Here is a 21,628-nt window from a genome sequence, read left to right on the forward strand (position 1 = left end):
TATCCTCTTTAGTAGGTGAATGACTCTCTAGGTTTCATTTTTCTCCAATAAGATATAAGAGGATGGCCTACAGAATCTGTAAGCTTCTTTCTAGCACTGGCATTCTGAATCTACTCAGGTGTTGAAAAGTCAACAACTCATAATTTAGATATTCTTACAAATTAAAAGTCTTCCAAGGGCCGGGCGTGGTGGCTCATGCCTATAATCCTAGCACTCTGGGAGGCCAAGGCAGGTCAATCGTTTGAGCTCAGGAGTTAGAGACCAGCCTGAGCAAGAGCGAGACCTGTCTCTAATAAAAATAAAAAGAAAATTAGCTGGGCAACTAAAAATATATATAGAAAAAATTAGCTGGGCATGGTGGTGCCTGCCCGTAGTCCCAGCTACTTGGGAGGCTGAGAAGGGAGGACAGCTTAAGCCCAGGAGTTTGAGGTTGCTGTGAACTAGGCACTCTAGCCTGGGCAACAGAGTGAGACTCTGTCTTAAAAAAAAAAGTCTTCCAAGTAAATGTCAAAAATCATAAAATTATGTTAAAACTTTCTACCAATGTGTTCCTCCTTACTTATCAAAAACAAAGATTTGCTCTGTAACCAGCAGAAACTCATCACTAATAATCTTCATTAAATATTTACTTGTCACCTGAAATTTATTTTAGCCTTAAATTTAATGACATTTGTTTTCTTAAATCTGATGCATCACCCCTATCATATGCAAACCCTTTTCAATCTATTTATGAAGTTGATGTACCAGGACACGTATGATGCTTTGACTTATTTTTAATGACTTAAGGAGAAAAAAATGATTTTGTAAATCATCACGCTATTAAAATATTTCACACTTCAAGAATATACAGGTAATTAAGTATAGCAGTTAAATCTAAAAAAAAACTTAGCCATAAATAATGAAACTGCCAGTAGTTAAGAGGATCATATACAAATAACATGATAAAATACAATGGCAAGTTTCCAAACAGAAATCCTGTTGGTTGGTTTTTTTTTTTTTTTTTTTGGTTTGGTTTTTTTTTTTTGAGACAGGGTGTCACTGTCCTCCGGGCTGGAATGCAGTGGCAGTTTTCTTAGCTCACTGGAGCCTCAAACTCTTCAGCTCAAGCAGTTCTCCTGCCTCAGCCTCCCATCCCAAGTAGCTGGGACTACAGGCATGTGCCACCAGACCTAGCTAATTTTTGAAAATTTTTTTACAGAAATGGGGTCTCATTATGTTGCCCAGGCTGGTCTCAAACTCCTGTTTGGGATCCTCCCACTTTGGCCGCCCAAAATGTTGGTATAACAGGCGTTAAGAGCCACCATTTCCTGCCCTTGTTTTCAATGTGCCTCACAGCAGAGTGGTTATGGAATCAGGTGGAACTAGGTTGAAATCCTAGCTCCTTTCTTACTTGTGTGACCCAGCTAAGTAATAACCTCTCTCTAAACCTGTTTCTTTACAACCATGCCTACCTTTTATGGTAGCTGCGGGTATTAAATGAGAAACTGACCTTAGCAAAGAGCCTGGCACACAGTAAATATTTAATACTTTAGCAATTATTATTAAATTTTGAAACAAATGTGACATGAAGCAGCATTTTGACTTTTTTTTAATTTAGGCCCAAAGTTTAGCATCCTTTTACTTGTTAAAGTTCAGACTGAGAAATAAAACATAATGTTCCTACAAAGAAACATTTTACTAAGGACAACTGGACTAAGTAAAAATAACTAGTATTATGCAAGTATATTTGCCACAGGCAGAATCTTAGTTTATAAGAATAATTCAAGTTGTATTATCTCAAATTATCTATTATCATAAAGTAATTGTCTCCATCAATTCTTTCCTCTACTACTTCTGTAAATGCTAAAGAAAAAATAATCACATTACGAAAAGAACAGAAAGGCAAAGGAAGATATAAAGTATAGCTGTGTTATTTTAAACTCTAATTAAGAACCGAATGCAATTTTAGGGGAAAAATCTACAATGAAATGAGGTATTAACAGAACACACTAAAGATGATAAAACATCTCTTCCTTCCCAAATACTACAAGACCCACACTTCAACTGGATATTCAAGGATTTTCCTGTCTAAAGACAAGAAGCTTCCAGCAAGTCCTTTCATCACCACGATCAGATCTCTAGCTAAACTTCAAAGGCAATATATAAAAGCCACTCTGGTGGGCAGCTGTTGAAATAATCACTCTTCGCATCTTCTACAGATTAAAGAATAAAAATCCAGACTTACACATTAAGACAAAATACTGGTCATTAGTCTCAGCAGTTTATTTTTTAATTTGTTCTAGACAGCCACAAAATGTATTTATTTTAAAAGAGTTCCATAAATATAATTTTGATAGCTAACAAAAATTCAGCAAAAAATATAAAATTAAATCAACCTTTATTTCATGTGAAAACAGAAAACTCTAAGTGAATATGCTAATCTCAAATAGTTCTTAAAAGGTAAAAAATAACCCTGTCCTAAGCACTTACATATAGTAACTCGATAATTACTCATCATAATCCTATGTAGTTAGTATTACAGTCCTCTTACAGATGAACAAACTGAGGCACCAAAAGTCATTAAAAGTTCCTAAAGTTAATAACTTGCCTGTGGCCTCACAATCAGTAAATGGTAGGAGCCTGGATTCTGATCCAAGCTGTCTGACTCCGGAACTAATGTCCAAATCAACTATACCATTCATTCATTCATTTAACAAGTTTTGCTAAGAACCTATTATGTACCAGGCACAGTTCTAAGCACCAAGAATAAAGCTGTGTACAAGTCAGACAAGGCCTCTGCCCTCTAGCTGGGAAGAGGGCTGGGAGCAAACAAGTCTAATGAGCGGAATCAATACATGAGTGAACAGTGTGTATTCATCTAGTAATAAACGTTATGGAGAAAAAGAAAGAAGGAAAGAATCAAAAGTGATAGAGGGGCCAAGAGCAGTGGCTCACACCTATAATCCCAGTGATTTGCGGGCTGAGGCAGTAGGATCACTTGAGACCAGGGGTTCAAGGCTGCAGTGAGCTGTGATCGTGCCACTGCACCCAGCCTGGCAAGAGACCATGTCAAAGAGAAAAAAAGGAAAGAAAAGAAAAGAAGAGAGAGGGAGGAACTGGCTTCCATTTTAGGGATTAGGGAAGGCCACTCTGAGGTGATGTCTGAGCAGCAAATAGAAGATGTGAAGGCAAGACCCATGACCACCTAGGGGAAGGGGTGGTCCACCTAAAAGAATAGCAAGTATAACATTCCAAGGGGGGAACAATTTGTTCAAGAGCTGGCAAAAGGACTGTAGATATGGAGTAGGATTATGCAGGTCATGTGGTGAGAGATAATGTTAGAAGCTGGCAGCTGCCAAATCCAAAATGCCCCAATAGGCTGTGCTAACAGGTTTAGATTCAAGTATAATAGGAAGCTTTTGGAGGATAATGAGCAAGAAACTGACAATCTGATTTATGTTTTCAAAAAGATCACACTGATTGTTACGTGAGGAATGGGCAGGGAAAAAGGGAAATACAGACACCAGTGAAGGCACTATTTTAACAGTCCAAGCCAGAGACACTAGAACTTAGATTAGGATTCATGTACTGTTTATAAACAGACAAGATATTAAAAGAGCCAGCAACCTATTTGTCTGTAAAAAAGACTTTTTAATACCTCTCCTCCTCTCTTATCCCCTCTCGATTTGCCTTTGAAAAAAATTGGATTCTGTTTTAATATCCATGTTTCTGTTGGTGCTATTATCATAGGAACAGAATAAAAGATTAAAAAAGTCTTTTCATTTTTTAAATGTTCTATTTAATATAGCCTATGATTGATAATATGCCATATATACCCAAACATTCTTGAGAAGCAGAATGAACTACAATGCTCTTTAGACTAGGACTTGTTCATTTATTTGGAGACAAGAGGTACCTACCACCTGTTCTGATTAGCTTTCCTCTCATGCTTTGTGTCTAGCATATCCAGGCTCATTCTAGATTGTGAATTGCACTAAAGGGGTGTATCAAAGGGAGTACCTATTTATTGAGCACCCACTGTGCACCAAGGTCTCACTAGGTGCCTTACATTTAAGAACTAATTTAAGCCTCAGACACCATTACCCAAGGTGGGAAATGATGTCTTCATTTTACAAACGAGAGAAAAATCAGAGATATTAACAACTTGTCCCAGGTCACAATTGGCAGAGCCAGAACTGAAACCCACAACTAACTCTGAAGTTCCTATCCTTCCATTATAGCAGCTATCAAAGAAAGGACAATAAAGTATATACTATATGCAGTCATTGTAACTTCTCATTAATAATGACTAGTTTATTGCTGATGGGGGCAGGCTTCTTTAATTCTCTTATGTAGAATCTGAATTTTGAACTTGGGGGTGGGAGAAAACGGGGGGATCTTACACATTCAAGCACACTATTTTGAAAAGTTATTTTCTACTTCAGACTTCATAGAAATTAATCCTAAGACTGATTCCCAATTTTTTTAAAAAAATCTTAAATATGTACCATATATCATAAAATAGAACTAAAGTTCTATGACAAATGACAGGAGTTTAGTAAAGACCTAGACCTCAAGGGGCTTGCAAAATAAGATAAAAAGATAGGGATAAAAAGATAATCAGGAGCTCGAGACCAGCCTGGCCAACAAGCAAGACCCTGTCTCTACAAAAAATTTAAAAATTAGCCAGGTGTGGTGGTACGCGTCTGTAGTCCCCGCTACTCAGGAAATTGAAGCAGGAGGATCGCTTGAACCCCAGGAGTTCCAGGCTGCAGTGAGCTATGATCGTGACACTGCACTCCAGCCTGGTAACAGAGTGAGACTCTACATCTTAAAAAAAAAAAAAAAATCATCAGCATAACATAGGGAGAATGGAACTGAATGTAGACTGGAGAAGGATTCCCGAAGAAAAGGAACTTTAGGTTAGTTTTGAAGTGCCAGGCAGAGGAGTACAAGAAGGGAGAGAACATACTAGTAGCATTTGTACGGGCAAAGACTATGTGGGAAAGCAGAGACCGTAAGTTTGGAAACAGGTAAAAGGTACCCACAGGTTGAGTTACCGTGTGCATTACTCCACAGGAAGAGCCAGATAAGGGTATGTCCTACTCTACCTAAAGAGGAAATCTTATTCTCCAAGACTAAAGTGGACAAGCCAGAGACACCAGGCAGACACAGACAATTAAGAATTGTTACATAAAGTCCTTAATAGTTACAAGCCCTTTTTATGGTATGTGTTAAGTCTACATTTTCACCTAAACGATATTATTTCTATTTAGTCCATGATTTGAGAAGACGTGAAGGTAAAGACAGAACTATTAGACTTCTATCATCTGAATTTTTTTTAAACAAGGTGGAATCAATTGAAGACTGTTACATTAAGGTTATTTCTTTACAATCTGGGAATAGGTAGGAAGACCAGTAAAACACACGGGCTATATCATTTTAACAGTGTGTGGAAGTGTGGACGGTGCTCAGCATATTAAGGGAACAGATAAATAACAAGGGGAGTAAGTGCATAAAAATTGCCTTCGGATACTCTGATACAGGTTCCGGGATCCAACGCGGGTGGGAGAGATAGGGGGCACGGGGGGAATACTGTGGCGGGAGGCCGGGTAGAGAACGCCAGCGCTTGGCCCCAGTCGACATTCTGCAAATGCTTGTTGAACGAACGCCCCAACTCGCGCAGGAATGAATGGCGCGGGAGTGAATGGCCGGCCGAGGCGCCGGCGCAGGAGGAAGGAGTTTGCGGCGCAGTCCGAGCGGGGCCGGCGGGACGCGGGGACCGCGGAGGGAAGGGCCGCGGGCGCGAGGGGTCGGCACCGGTCGGCCGTGTGCCGGGCCGGGGCTGGCCGCGCCATGGCGGAGGGGGAAGGGGAGGTCACGCGTTACATAACCCGGCAGCCGCTGGCGCGAGAGGCGGGCGCCGCCGGCAGCCCAGGCCGCGAGAGGACGGCCCGCGGGGCCAGAGCCGGCGCGCCCCTCCCCCGCCCCCCCCTCAGGCGGTCGGCGCTCCGGCCGCCGCCCGGCGGGTCTACGACGCCTCGGGAGACGCGTGTCCAGTCCCGCCCCTCCCCCACCCCCGCCGCCGGCCGGGGGGCGCTCACCTTCCGCGTTGCCCCAGACCACCATGCCCGGGCTCGGCCGCCTTCTCCGGCCTCACAGACCCAGGCTCCCCCGCCGCACAGTGTTCCAGCCAGGGACTCGAGAGGTGGGCCGGGGAAAGGCAATGACACCGCCGCGGCGCGGTCCACGCTCCCCCACGCTCACGGCGGCCGGCCCTGCGCGCGCTCCACGGCTGTTCCCCGCCCCACCCCCTCCAGCGGGCGCGCGCGCCGCAGCCCCACCCCCTGGTTGCCCCGCGCGCACGCGCTGGCCCCTCCCACCCTTCCACGCCTGCGGCGGTCGGACCTGCGCGCGCGCCGTGCGAGCCGCATTCCCCGCCCGGGCTCGCACTCTCCGCTGCGCGGCGCACGCGCTCGGCTCGCCCCCGGCCTGGGGCGACCCCGAACCACGGGCGCGGCGCCTCGAGCCTCGCGTCGGCCGGCCCGGCCGCCCCTCCCGGCCCCGCCCTCCTCTGCCGCCGCCGCCCGCAGGGGGCAGCGCCTCGGAGGCACGTGACCGTCTCGCTGGCGGGGGCGGAAGGGAACGGTGGGCTTGCCCGCCTCCGGCCCTGCAACCCGCCACTTCCGCGCCTCTTGCTCTGGTCACGGCGCCCGGCCAGCGCCTCGGAGGCGCATGCTCTCCCTGCAGCGGGTCCCTGGGCACCGCCACCCGCACCCGGCTCCGGGCTCCGGGGTCGAGGAGGACACAAGTGCAGGGACTGACCGGGCTTAAAACCCTGGTACTGGCTGAAGATAACACCAAACACCCGGGTCCCTACCTCGAGCAGCTGATTTACAGTGACATCTAGTGGAGAAAGGGACACACGTGAACTGACACTGCTATGTCAAGGAGCAATCGAGAAGCACGGCCCACATAGGTTAGCGGGAAAGAACACTGCGCCACCGGGTTTGAGAGCGTCGTTGCCGTCTCCCGCGGGACGCAAACACTATCTTCAGGCCTCTGAGTGCCCGCCCCGCATTGCATCTGCATATTTGTAAACCTACGGCGCCTATCCTATCCCACGTGCAGCACGGGGAGTTTTACACGAGAAAGCAATTTTCTACTAATGTAAAAAAAAATTTAATATTCTATGTTACATATGCTTAAATAAAATTCTAATTGAGGGCCTCCTAGCTGAAAACAATCGTTCCGTAAGGACCATTTTCCCACTCTTGGCAGTGTGGGTTTGCCAGAGATTCCACATTGTTATTATAATAGTCTTTATTGTTGTAATGCAGAAACATGACGCCAACCTCTATGCTAAGGTTAAACACTTTTTTCCCCTCATTCCCTTTCCTAAGGTACTTGAAAAGAGTTTGCAAGTACTTAAGAAATAATCAATATTCTTTTGAAAACTGATTTGCAGACCTGGGACTTGTTTACTGGCAAGACAGAATATTCAAATAGCTTGTTTCTTTTTTCAATCCTTTTCGGGGTTTTGCCATTTTATATAAATGCACTTCAACTTCAGTATTCTCGTCGCTAGCCTAACAAATTCAGATTGCATGTTTTCCAGAGACGTCATAATTTAAAACAAATGGCGTAATTTCAATGGGCTCACAACCAGTTCGCCAACTGCAAAACCAGGATGCCACAGAAAAACAGTGGCAACTGCTTATTATGTGTTTTTTAAACGTCTATCTCCAAAGGGCAGTATTTCCATCAACAAGAAATGGCAAAACTCGATTTTGAAATTGAAAAATAATCGGTGAACTCTGCAGGAAATGCACCATTGTATTTCAATTTTCTTTTCCACTCTCTCTCCTATTCGAATCAAGGATCTTCTTTTTTTCCCCCCCTGTATTTTTCTCAAACAAGAAGCAAGCATTGAGCTAACTGACCTTGGCAATACCTTTATAGAATATAGTAGAATGGTAGACGGCCTCCCATAAGGGGGAAAAATCACGTTGCTCTCTACATAAAATAGAATAAACAGAGAAATGAAGACTAGTTAAATAGAAGGTATACAAACTCTAGAGTCCTTGGCACAATTTTGCCAAAGGTTTATTTTTGTCCATTTCAGGATATTCTAATGCCATCTTATAATGCCTGAAGAGCCTTTTATTTCTATTTTATCCAATCACCTGCATTCATTCATTCATTTATCTACTTCTGTTTATTCTCATAAGGACTGTCTTTCCTATCTCAGGGGAGCCAGCCTGACCTTTGGATAGGGCAACTGAGATGGCCACCTCGACCCCCACACTCGAAGGAATGTTTTGAGGCACCGTACCTCATTCCCCTTTCCTGAACTTTATTAAAATTCATTTTTGAAAATTCTGTCATTACTGACATCTCAGCGGGCCTATGAAAGTACATACCAGTGACCCTTGTAAGGACAGCCCTGGGTAAGGACGTGGCTTCTGCTGTCCTTTCTCCTCTGTTTGTCAGTAAACTCACCTTGGAAACATTGACATCTAGTCCCTCAAATACCTAAAACAGAAAATAACAGTATGAAACTATTTTTTTTAAAAAGAGAGATTTGTACTCAAGTCCCTTGGGTGATGTGCACGAAGTAACTCATGTGATTTATTCATAGGAAAGCGCAATGGTGCTGATTGTTGTAAGGCATTCAGCACATTATGCTGAAAGATGAAAGAATAACAAAGGAGACTGAGCTCAAACCCACAGAAACTTAGATAGGAAGTTGGAAGCAGAATTGGCTCACCAAGACTGAATTCTTTCAAACATGTTATCTTTTTGTACAGAATAAAAAAGACCATCGACAGGTGTATGTATCTATATTTAAACAACACAGTTCACAAAATTCAGGATGATTCAGCAATTAGTTACAGTGTGCATTCTATATGCCAGTCACTGTGCCAGACCTTAAGGGTCAAAATACATTTCCTGACCTCACATAGCTCCCAGTGTAGTGACGGAGGCAAATAAGTAAACAGGTACATGCTGCTACCTGAGGGCAATCTGTGAAGCATGCAGGAAGGATGGCAGGCAGACTTCCAATAAAAGTGACATCTCAGTAAGGTCTGAGAGACTAGTCCAGTTAGTTAGGGAAAGGCCACTGCCAGAGGGAGCACCTTGTGCAAAGGCAGAAAAGGGAGACAGACAGGGAACATTCCAGGAACTGCAGAGTGGGGTTTGCAGAGTGGTGTGGGCTGTGGGGAAGGGTGCATGCGGAAAAAGGAGACTGGAGAGACAAGTGGGGGTCAGAGCATGAAGGACTTCATCAAGTATGTTAATGTGTTTCTACCATATCCTGAGGGTGTGATGAGCCATTGAAGGATTTTAAGCAATAAAGTGACTTTACAAAGACAGTCTGGCTGCTGCATGGAGAATGGGTTTGAGAGGCAGACTGCAGGTCTTGTGATATAGTCCAGATGCACAGGTGCAGTCCAAAGAAAGTGTAGAGGGTTAGATTACACCAGGGCAGGGGTTTTGCAAAGCAATATAATGAAAAAAGAAAAGGGCAAAAAAGTCAAGGGTATAGGCAAGGGTGGGATTATAATTACTGATCATGGAACCTAAGCTGAGGAGGAAAGAGGACATGCCAAGGGTAGGTAGGAGCTGGTGAAAGATGGTGTCAGTGGTTGGGGGTGGCAGGGGTGGGGTAGGTAGGGGTGGAGGGCGTTTCAAAGGATTTTTGGAGTTAGGCACTAGCATTACATTACATGTAATGACAAGATTGCAGAGGGAGCTAGTGACTGAGACAGGATGGAGGACAAAGACTTTGGAAGAGAGAATTTTGAGGATATGACAGGCCAGAGTGAGAGAAGGATAATTTTTGTGTATATTGAAATCATCAAGAATAAAGCCAGGAGGGGGTTGAAGAAAGGGAGAGTGAATCAGAACACTATCTTGATGACTCCAGGTCAGAGAATGAATATCATTTGATACACTCAATTCTAATGTAGTGATGGTCCTAGGGCAGAAGTTCCCAAACTTTCTCTGTTCATGCATCCTTACTGTCTCAGCAGTTTTTTGGTTTGTTTGTTTGTTTTTTACAGCATCCGTTGGCCAAAAGAAATACCTAACAATTTTGCATATTAAATAGGTAGAGCCATACAACTTATTTGTGAACTAACAACTTGGTAGTCAATGGAAAAAAATACACATAAATAGAAGGAAAAAATAATGTCTTAATTCTTAGATAGCCATCATTATTGAAGGGAAAAGTGTGCCCATTAGGCAATGTACCCCTTCTCAAACTTTGGAACCAGATTGCATACTGTCACCCTCATTCCCCATTCCACATTGGCAAGAATATTTCTTACATATTGTTCATATTCCATCATAGCAGCATAACAGGAGGTATGGGGTTTTCCCATGACTAGTGATAATAGGTTGGATCACTTGGCTGGATGATGACAGCCAGATCCTTTATAAATTCCATTATGAAACTACATTTTCCCCTTGGTAGGCTATAAAGTAGTAATTTTTTACCAAGTGAGTATCCTCTTTGATAGTCTTCACCTAATGGTTTCAGCATCTATTGATGATCCTCACCTGAATCAACCATTTCACTGAGTTGCAAAGGATGCTTTTCTAATTCCATCATTCCTTCTGTGTTTATTAGTTGGCATTCTTCATCAAAGAACTTACCCTTACTAACTGGGATGAACTATAATTTCTCCTTAAAAAGAAAGGCAAATGCTTAATGCTTTCCCTTTAATTACTAATTTTCATGGAAAAGAATTGTCTAATGGTAACCTCCAATGGTGGTAAACGAGCTTTTTCTTTCTTTAGTCTTCCCTTTTTTTTCTTTGAAAATCCTAATGGAGTCATAGATTTTTATTTATTTATTACAATTTTCCAGTTAATTATAATCATTTTTTATGTACAAATTGTCCCAGATTTGGCCAGTGGGGAGCTCCTTCATGGGAAGAGGCCATGCAGTTCTCTTAGAGAAGGGCATTCCAGGCACAGGGGACAGCAAGGTTAAAGACCCTGAGTTGGGAATATACCTGAATATATAAGGACAGTGAAGCTGTCCAGAGTGACAAGAAAGGGAAGGGTTGGAGATGAGGTAAAGGGGGTGGCAGAAAGCCAATCATATCAGGCCCTGGCCCTTTATGTTGAGTATGATGGAGCCATTGAGGGGTTTTGAACAGGGGAGTGATGTATAATCTGATTTATATTTTAAAGAAATCCCCATGGCTGCTATGTGGGGAAGACTGGGGGAAGAGCAGGCTTTGGGTGGAGGGTGGGAATCAGGAATTCTGCTTTAGTCATGTTAAGTTTGAGATGTCTATTAGATACGCAAGTGGAGATGCTAAGTAGGCTGTAGATACTCAGTTATAGAGTTTGGGGAGATGTCCACATTGGGGATATACATTTTGGAATTGTTAGCTTATGGATGATGTTTAAAATCATGTGGTTGGATACAATCAATTAGGGAATGAGTAGACAGAGAAGACTGAGATTTGGAGCCCTCTGCTATGTAGATGTTGTTGAGATGATGGGAACCAGCAGAAGAGGCCTAGGAGGGCATGCTGTCAGCGAGGGAGAGGGAGAAGGAAAAAAGAGTGGTGTTCTGAAAGCCAAAAAGAGAGTGTTTCCAGGATGAAAGAAAGATCAACTGAGTCACATGTTGCTGATAATCCACATAAGGTAAGGGCTGAGGATAGCCATTGGACTTGACAATGTGGAGGTCACTAGCAACTTGGACAAGTCCTACAGTGAGGTGGGGACAAAAATCTTGATTGATACAATAGAAAATGAGAGGAGGAAGTAGACAGATACAGGTGAGAGGTGTTGGTGTCTTGGTCTAGGTCAGCTATGGTGAGAAGTAGTCAAACTTTGAAGATCGTTTTAAGATCAAATCAGTAGAGTTTGCTGATGGATTGTGTGTAGGGTTTAGGGTAGAAAGAGGACCATAGGTTTTTGCCCTGAACTACCAGAAGAATTGAGGGGGCCTGCCATGTGCAGAGAAGGGGAGGATGCAGAGGAGCAGACTTCCAATCAATCATCCCATTCTCAGTCTCACCCTCATTCCTGCCTTCAGAGGAGCTCAGTGCTTCCAATTTCTGAGAGTCCACAGGCTGTCTCTTCTGTTACCCCACTGGAAGCACTTAGCTTTCAGCTTCTCTTGCTCAGTCAGGTATATTGCAATACAGCCTTCTGATTTCCAGCTTCCAAACTTTTGTTGACATTTCTTTTCCTCTTTCATTCTCTTTTCCTTCCTATTTAAGTCCCTTTTGTTAAAAAAAAAATCCATTCACAATCATTTTTGCGGTATTTGGAAAGGCACAGAGAAAATAATGCACATTCAATCCACAGTTTAACAGGAAATCTCCATATTTGAATTTTTTTTTATTTAAATAAATGATTATTTTTGTAGTTTGGTCAGGTCAGTTGGTTCTTTATAATGCTTACATCGGATGTTCTACCTGTGCTTTCTGGCTGAGGTAGATCAATAATCTATCTAAGTGATAGATTTTCTTCCTGACTTCCTCCTCTCTCTTTCTCCAATTCTTCTCTTGCATAAAGCAGTGCGTTTTATTTATGAGTTGACTGGGAATACTACCACTGGGTAGCAGCCTGGAAAAAGCCAAAGCATGCCATAACCGTTTAAAAACTATAAAGGCATTTGCTTAGACAGTGTGAGCATATGTGAGTATATGTGTTTGTGTATCTGTTTGAATTTGAGGCTATGCCCTTATGCACATTTATCTTTTGATTAGAGAGTCACAAAGAACCCACATGCATTTAACTGCACTCCATCTCCATTTATCATAATCCTCAACTGGGTGGGTACCTGACTCACTCAGGCCCTTCTCAGAGAATTTGGAATTGGAACAGAGAGAGAGGGTGTCTCCATGTGGCATGTAGCCTTGGGACCTCTGCATGATGTTATAGGCTGGGCCCCAGGAAGCCTATTCTTGCAGATTCTTGCAGCAGATTCTTGGAGTAAATCAACCAAATATGGAGAGAACCTCTCCTGGGATCCCTCCCAGGGATTTTGCACTCCTTCTTAGCCCAGCCTTGTATCTATTCTGAGATCTGTGACACAGGCCTGGATTGGAGGGGATTTTTCTTTCCTGCTTGAATTGACTTAGGTTGGTTTCAGGTACTTGCAGCCAAGGGGTACTTACTAATATTAAAGATGTGAGCTTCATTGATCTGCAAGGCTAATCATACTTTCTATGGACTCTCTTTATTGACATTATAAAGACCTGAAGTTTCAGCCTAGGACCCATAGATCTCAACGCAACTTTTCTGGGGACAAATTCCCTGATCTTGGACCATTCATGAGGCTTTAGCAGAACATGATGTCAGGAACCAGCCATGTCCCACTATGTGGAGAAAAGCTGCCCAAAGACATAGGCCCAGTTTAATAGCACTTCCTTTCCCCTACTTCACCAGAACAGTAAGCAAACCAAAGAAAAATTCTAAATTACCCTAAATCCTGGGCTTAGTAGGAGAGGCTTAGAAATGTACTCTCAATTACCCTGAAGGACATGAGGATCAAATTTCTGGATTAAAAGTAAGTGTGCTTCCCCAAATGTAATGTCCTAAATGATGTTGTGTATCTTGTTTTTAGACTGTCTGTCTTAGGTTAGCTCTTTTATAGAGTCTGTCTATATCTGGAATCCAACACATTAGGAAAGCCTAAGGGGAAAGTATTCCCAAGTTATACCCCAAATCAGCAGAACTGTAAATAAAGGCCAGGGACTTTTACTGCCAACTCTGTCAATTGTAACTCCAGGGACCTGCAGGGACACTGAAGGGTAGAGTCTGTCTCTGAATTTATTGAAAGATTTCTCTCTTGTGGATGTTTCAAGGATGAATACTGAAGGGGAAAAAAAGAATACATGTGTGAGATGGCTTACATTGATGGTATTCAAATATAAATGACACTTTATTTTTTTATTTATTTAGAGACAGGTTCTCACTCTGTCACCCAGGCTGGAGTGCAGTGGCCCAATCATAGCTCACTATAACCTCAAACTCCTGAGCTTAAGCAATTCTCCTGCCTCAGCCTCCCAAGTAGCTGGTGCCACCACGCTCAGCTAATTTTTTTTTCTTTCTTTTTTTTTTGTACAGACAGCCGGTCTCACTATATTGGCCAGGCTGGTGTTGAACTCCTGGCCTCAAGTGATCCTCCCACCTCGGCCTCCCACAGTGCTGGGATTACAGGAGTGAGCCACCGTGCCTTGCCTAAATGACATTTTTAATGGCGATGCAGTTCTGTTATAGAAAGAGCATTGGACAGGAAGTCAGGGACCAGGTTTCTGGTTCGGACTTTTTCAGTAATGAGCTGCTTAATTTTGGACAAATGGTTTAACTTCCCTGGACCTCAGGGTCCTGGTCCTTAAAATGAAAAGGTTGTGGTAAACAGTGTCTTCCCTAGCTCCAAAATTCTATGAAAACCTTAGTTTTAAAGGTTTAAAAATGAAATAAAATGAATTAAAATGACAGTTATATCATGTAGTGTTGAGATATTCAAAATAATACAATTCATTTAATGCAATTTTAAAAAGCTAAAATGGTCACAGAAATATATTCAATTAAAGATAGAACAATAGAGAGGACTTCTGTTTCTGGCCTTTTTAAAAAAAAAGATATGAACAGGTGAGACTAAAGATAAGGGAATTATAAGTGACAAGCAGAATTAATTATTATATGAGTTTAATCAGGGAAAGATTTTAAAAATCAAGAGGCTCAATATTGCAAGCAGCATTTATAATCATAGTTTTTTTTTTTAACCATGAATGCAAGACATCAAATACTATCTCATAGGTTAAAAAAAGGTATTCAGAGTACAAAAGAGATAAGGAAAGATTGGATTTTGAAAAGACAATTTCATTACTCAGAGAGGGACAGGGTGGAGAATTGCCAAAAATGAAGAGTCATACCTAGAATCAACAGCTGATATCCCAGAGACTGAGTTAAAGGGTGATGATAGTAGAAATGATTAACAGGCACAATGCATTTCAGCTAAGCAAAGTGCCAAGCTCGTATATTATTGTCTTAAGGGTATTCAGCAAATAAGCAGAGATATAGGTGAAACTTAAAAAAAATTTGGGAAAAGAAACAACCAACCAACCTGAAGAAAGATTTCAAAATATGAGGAAGCACATTTATCTTGAAGGAAACAAAACAAGAAAATAAACAAAACAAAACAGCACTGAAAGACTAAACCAGAATATACAATAATTCAAGCAAATGAAAAATCTATTGTAAGAAAATGGCCAGCAAGAAAGCTATGGGAAAGTAACTGGAATCTTTTAGAAGCACCATTTGGTCTCATTTTTAGACATGAGATAGTCACGCTTCACCAAACTTCAGGTTGCTTCTGGAGGTCATTGCTGTAATTTTGAGGGAAAGATGGTGGCTGGACCATATCTGCATATACTGGTTTTTATTAAGGATTATTTTCAAATTCTTGCATGGGAAATTAATTTCAAATGCTGACTCAGAGACTTGGAAGTTGCCCAGTTTAAGAGCCAGGAAGAGGCAGGAAGGTGGCCATCAGTGGCCCTGGGGCTAGGACATCACTGCTTGGAAAGCCTCTCAGACACTAGGAAGCGGACTTGGGAAGGGCAGCAGGAAGGGAGAAAATAGTGAGAAAGGCCAAGGAAAGGGGATTTTGAGGTAAACAGCATGAATCTGTGCAATCTAGTTCACTTGCTCCTTAGTAAAACTCTTATCTTGGCATCCAAGCCCCTGTGACATGTGGCCCTGTGCCCGAACGCCACTTTAGTTACCACTCTGCACCGAATCTTTGTGCCTTTCCTTGCCTTCACCTCAGGGTCCTCATCCTTCAGTTCCCTCTGCCTAGAGTGCTCTTCCCAGGCTCATGTTTCGCCAGCTCCTGCTTCTCACTTGGGTCTCAGCTCACAGCTCACCACAGCAGAGTGACCTTCCCTGACCAACCTGTTGGAGTTGCCACCCACCCTCCTTTGGTTCACTTTCCATCACACCACCATTCCTATTGTCTGTTTTCCCTGTTACATATGCCCAAATGGTCTTTGTCATTGTACTCCCTCATTGGAGAGAAGAGGGACAGAGCACTGTCTTGCTCAGCACTGTGTCCCAATTCATGATAATTAGTTCCTACCAGTTCTTCTTTCAAAGTGTCTCTTCTTCCAAAATGTTCCAAATTGCCTCCATGTTTATTCCCATAACTACAGTCTTAAGCACAGTCTCTCATCTCTTCACTCCTAAATAAGCACAATCATTTCCTAAATAATTATCCAGACTCCTTCTCTGGCCCTTTCTACTCGTTACTTCCAAATGATTCTTCCTAAAACATCATCTTTGTTATGACCCTCCCGGCTTTGTCAATGCCTATCAGTCAAGGCCACCAGGGACACAGCTGTAGTTGAACACGTTGGGCTTCTTCCTCCTTGCAGTGAGGGAGAACATGCATCTGGAAAATCAGGAGTGTCCAGTCAACAGGTGAGAGAAAGAACCTGTTATATGATTTGGCTTTGGTTGGGTGAAGTGAGGTACACTGTAGATTGGATGTTGTCAGAAAGCAGGAGTAATTCTCTGACTGCATGTCTCAATACATCCTATCTATAAGGAGAGAAGCTTAGAACAAGGATAAATTTGTAATTGATAAAGAAGCAGCAGCCACTCATTTGGGGTGTTGGTATTTTGCGAGTGGCAGAGTGATCTCGTTTTGTCTGTGCTTAGATAAAATTATGAAGTGGCCTTGCTTTTTCTCATTTTATCATGATCTCAGAATGACCTTGCCTGAGATTGGGATTCCATGAGATTGTTTATATATGTTTATAGGAGACTAACACATCTAGCTGCGAAAGTCAAGTGTGCTTCTTAATATTAGGGACTATCTTTGTTTTCTTTCTTATTCCTCCCTTTTGGCCAAGGGCAGACAAATCAGGCCACAGGACATTAATCATGATATCCAGATTTTCACCACTGCCAAGATATTGTTGATTAAGATCAGAAGATTGTCAGTTAAATGTAGTCTGCGGTTGATCTAGAGTTACTCTTTCCTTTTTCTGTTGTGGGATGACTTGTCATACTTCTGTCGTGACAATGGCTGCACAGAAGCATTTAAGACTCTGGACAGGATACACCAGCCAACTGGAACATAGGCAATTATCAGAAGCAAAACGACAATTAGTTTTTATAATAGGGCTGGAAGCCAAGGGCCTAGATTATGAAACCTAGGCAATGAAAACATGTCCTATAATCCACCTGAGCCAGGTGGCTTTTTCTTTTAGCTTAGTCATAGACTGTTCTATTTACCCTTAAGTATTTATTTAGGTGCAACCGAAGTGTTTGCTGCAGCACACTCTCCCCTTTGGCTGGGTAAGAGAAAATCAGGGGCTATATGATTGTCTATGACAACACTAGCTAATGAGTTTAAACTAGTTCTTTGGGCTTCCAGAGTAGTAGTATCATTTATGATTTCTGCTAAAGTCACAGACAAGTTTAAAACCACTTTTCTAGTTGTATTATTCCTATTGTGGGAATCATAGCTTGCAGAGTACATGTGAAGAGGGAATGAGATATTCCTTCCAGAAGTTCTCCCAAACAATCTGTGCTTGACTCATTTTGGAGGCTTCTGGGTATCCTTCTCAAGGAAATAGGGTGGAAGGATGGTAGTTTTAAATATCTGGAAATCTCTGATGATTGCTCCAAATACAAAGGATCAGTGAGTGTGAGGAAGAGAGGTATAAATCTGATGTCCATTTCAGTAGTACCCTTAGTGGAGCACAGATTGAATTCCTTCAAGAAGGACAAATTTCTTGAGTGGAATTAAACAGTTCATGCAAAGCATGCTGAAGTATCTCTGTAGAGAAAAAAAAAAAAACTATCATAATCAGGATAGCTCCGATGTTAGTGTCTATTTCCTCTTGACTAGGCTTTGCTGATAGGATTGTAATGGTTTCAGCAGAAGGATTTCATTGATATAAAGTCAAGATACAATTTTTGCAAGCTTGGAGGTTGGGATTAATAATTTGAGGGAAACTCAAGTCCCAGTAAAGGTTCTATAACAGGGAATCTTTCTTCTGAAGCATTTAAAGGAACAGCTATTATATTTTTGTCCATAGGGTCAATTAAGGGATTACAGATTCAGCAATCCATTGGCTTCAGACCAGCAGCTGTCATCTGGGAAAAACATAAAGAATTTTACTTTTCCTTAAGGGATAGGAATGTCTACGGTGGTCAGAAATAAAAGGATAAAAATGAAGGATAATGGGCAGGCACAGTGGCTCACGCCTGTAATCCTAGCACTTTGAAAGACTGAGGCAGGAGGATCACTTGAGCCCAGGAGTTTGGGGTTGCAGTGAGCTATGATGACAGCAGTGCACTCTAGCCCAGGTGACAGAGAAAGACCCTGTCTTAAAAAAAAGGATTATATTAATGTTCTAGAAGGTGTTAAAGTGGTGTAATAGACAACACTGTAAAGAGAAATCAGAAAATTGCTGCAGAATCTGAAAATTCATTTTGTTCCATAATGTTGAGTAGAAGCTGTGCACTTCTGAGCTCCACTATTTGTTCCATCATCTTGGATAGATGCTGTCTATCTCTGATGCTGACTTCTAGAGGATTCCTAAGAATCCTCAGTTTAAGGTCTCAGATGGAATGGATGTTCAGTAGTCAGGAGGAAGTCATGTATATCTTTGGAACTGGGAAACATGAATGTAAGGACCATTGCCTTAGAGTTTACTGCTATGTTGTTTGTTAACAGTACTTGATAAGTTCCCTTCTATTGAGGTCCAAGGGCAGTTTTCTCTAGTGTCTTTTCCATGAGACCAAATCTCCATGTTTACAGATTATGCAGAGGTTATTTAGAAGGGTGGTTTGGAAATGCATCTTTTGCCTATTGATGAAGTAATTAATCATATCTGCTTCTAAGAAGGTAGGGTATTAGTTTCCTCGGGCTACCAAAACAAAGTTCCGCAAACTAGGTGGGTTAAAATAACAGAATAGTTCTGGATGCCACAAACCTGAAATCAAAGGTGTTGAAGAGCCATTTCTCCTCTGAAGACTTAAGGGAAGAATACTTTCTCTCCATAACTTTTGGTGGTTGCCGGCAATCCTTGGGATTCCTTGGCTTGTAGAAGCAGCACTCTAGTCTCTGCTTCATGGCCTTCTTCCTGTGTGTGTCTCTGTGTTCAAATTTCCCTCTTCTTAAAAGGACACCTGTCCTTGGATTGGGACCCACCATAATCCATTGTGACCTAATCTTAACTTGATTGCATCTGCAAAGATCCTATTTCAAAATAAGGTAACATTCACAGGTATCCAGGGTTGGGAGTTGAACATGTCTTTTCAGAAGAGACAATTAAACCCACAACAGGTAGAATATAAGATTGGGATGAAATTCCCAAACACATGGGACAATCTTTTCTTAAGTCATAAAGAAATCATCTGTGGGTTTCAGAGGGGGTTCACCTTATAGACATTAGACCTAATGGTAATACCTCGGGCCATGGGAGTTTAGGGTTTCTGAGTTCTTTGCTAATTTTATTTTAGAATTCCACTAGTTCTCTCTATTTTTCTGAGGATTGTGGATGATAAATTTCTGAGTAAAACACAAAACTTTACAGAGTTCCTTATTAAAAGTACCAATAAAACAAATGTCCCTCTCCCTAGAGAGGTAAGTGGGAATTTCCCAAGTTGGAAAAAGAAAAGCAAGACTTTTTTGTTTGTTTGTTTGTTTTGTTTTTTCCATAGTAAGAGTGGTAGCTCTCTGGCAAGAAGATACAATCCGCTTGCTCTGAGAATAAATAGACATTAACCAGAGTGTATGCATAACCCATTGCAGGAGGCATTTATATAAAGTCCATCTGGAGTGTTCAAAGGGCCTTAGAGGTTTGGTTCCTATCCATGTCTGGTCTTTACAGTTTTGCCAGGATTGTGTCATGGGAAGGTAGGAGATGTTCTGGAAACATCCTCAGCAATAGCTCTAAAATTAGCCCACTTATGTTATTCTAACACTGTTGCCAATTTATTTCTGCTATTATACATAATATGAAGAATCTTTGCTAAACTCCATTTTCAGTTTTTTGGCACTACCAGTTGACCATCCTATAAGCACCAAATATTATCTGTATGCAATGAGCATCCTAATTTTTTCCACTGGCTTTTTTCCAAATCAGGAGTTTGTCTCTGGCAGTTAATAATAGCCTCTTTGAATTCCTCTAAGGTCTCTCTTTTCTGTGTTATTATGGGAAAAATTATGTTTGGTTAACGTTGCCTTTTTTGGCAGAATGGTCAGCTAAGGCATTTCCATGAGATTCAGGGTCCTCGTGTTTGAATGACCTGCCACTTTCATTATAGCTACTTCCTTAAGGAAAAACAAAGCATTAAAAGTTCTTTAATTTGTTGTCCAGGTTTTATAAGGGATCCTGTTGATACATGAAAATCTCTTTGTTTCCGAAGCATTTCAAAGTCGTGGACTAACTTCCAAATATATCTACGATCAGTATGAACATTTGCTCTTTTATTTTTTCCAATTGCTTTACCCAGCAAGGGCAATTAATTCAGCCATCTGAGCTGATCTGATTTCTGGGAACGGTTTAAACTCCAAAGGTGAATTCAGGTTTGTGATAGCATAACCTGCTTGATAATTTCAAATTTCTATTTTTAAAAAGAAACCATCCATAAACAAAATTAATCCAGGGATATCCTGGGAATTGGTAACAAATCTGTATAAGATGTAGGTAAATCTGCTGGGCGCGGTGGCTCACGCCTGTAATCCTAGTGTTTTCAGAGGTGGAGAAGAGAGGATGGCTTGAGGTCAGGAGTTTGAGACCAGCCTGAGCAAGAGTGACACCCCGCCTCTACAAAAGTAGAAAAAATTAGCCGGGAATGGTGGCACATGCCTGTAGTCCCAACTACTGGGGAGGCTGAGGCAGGAGGATCGCTTGAGCCCAGGAGTTTGAGGTTGCAGTGAGCTATGATGACATCACTGCACTCTAGCCCAGGCAACAGAGGGAGACCCTGTAATAAAAAAAAAAAGAAGAAGAAGAAGAAAAAAAAAGATGTAGGTAAATCTATAAGCAGACATAAGCAATTGTGAAGTTCTCCTTCAGGTAAAGGAAGGGGAGTGGCTGGTTTGAGTGTGTTGCAGTGACAGTTATATTCGAGAGAGACAGCAGAGTATTTCATAGGATGCTAGGTGAGAAATGCTGAATATTTTCCATCAACAAAAGAGCAGGTGGTTGGGCACCCTTGTAGCTCTGGCCTGGGCGAGCAAAGGTAATATATGTAACCAAAATGTTTTTACCCCCATAATATTCTAATTTTTTTAAAAAAGAGCATGTACTTGGGGAACCATTAAATTTAGTGACGAAACTAGAACTTAGTCAGCTGAGGCATCTATAACTTTACTGCTGCTGCTATAGTTTGCAGACAAGGAGACCATGTCTTAGCAGTGGGATGTAATGAAAGACTCAAGTAAGCAAAGGGCCTCTGATGATTCCCAGGTGATCGAGTCAGTACTCCCACTGTTCAGACCTGTCATGAACAAAATGGGGAAAGGGTTTATGATAATTAGGCAACCCCACGTTTGGGGGCTGTTGCAGGACTTTTTTTTTTTAGGTTTCAGAGGGCTCAAAGGCGCATTCATGTTTATCCTCCTGGAGAAGAAGTTCAGGGA

General features: G+C 42.0%; 1 protein-coding gene across 4 annotated transcripts in view; it reads right to left on the minus strand.

Annotated features, from left to right (window-relative positions):
* REV1 (REV1 DNA directed polymerase) overlaps positions 1 to 6,313 on the minus strand; it is an 87,244-nt gene extending 80,931 nt beyond the window's left edge. For 2 of the 4 annotated variants that reach the window (XM_045550226.1, XM_045550224.1), the window contains exon 1: positions 6,084 to 6,313. Coding sequence is in view for 1 of the 4 variants with exons in the window: in XM_045550228.1 (XP_045406184.1) it covers positions 6,084 to 6,108 (25 nt within the window). In the remaining 3 variants the exon portion in view is untranslated. The remainder of the gene's footprint in view (positions 1 to 6,083) is intronic. The other 2 variants (XM_045550228.1, XM_045550229.1) reach the window with 1 other exon arrangement.
* Between the last annotated feature and the right edge of the window lie 15,315 nt (positions 6,314 to 21,628).

Source organism: Lemur catta, chromosome 4, assembly GCF_020740605.2.
Source record: "Lemur catta isolate mLemCat1 chromosome 4, mLemCat1.pri, whole genome shotgun sequence".
Taxonomy (NCBI): Eukaryota; Metazoa; Chordata; class Mammalia; order Primates; family Lemuridae; genus Lemur; species Lemur catta.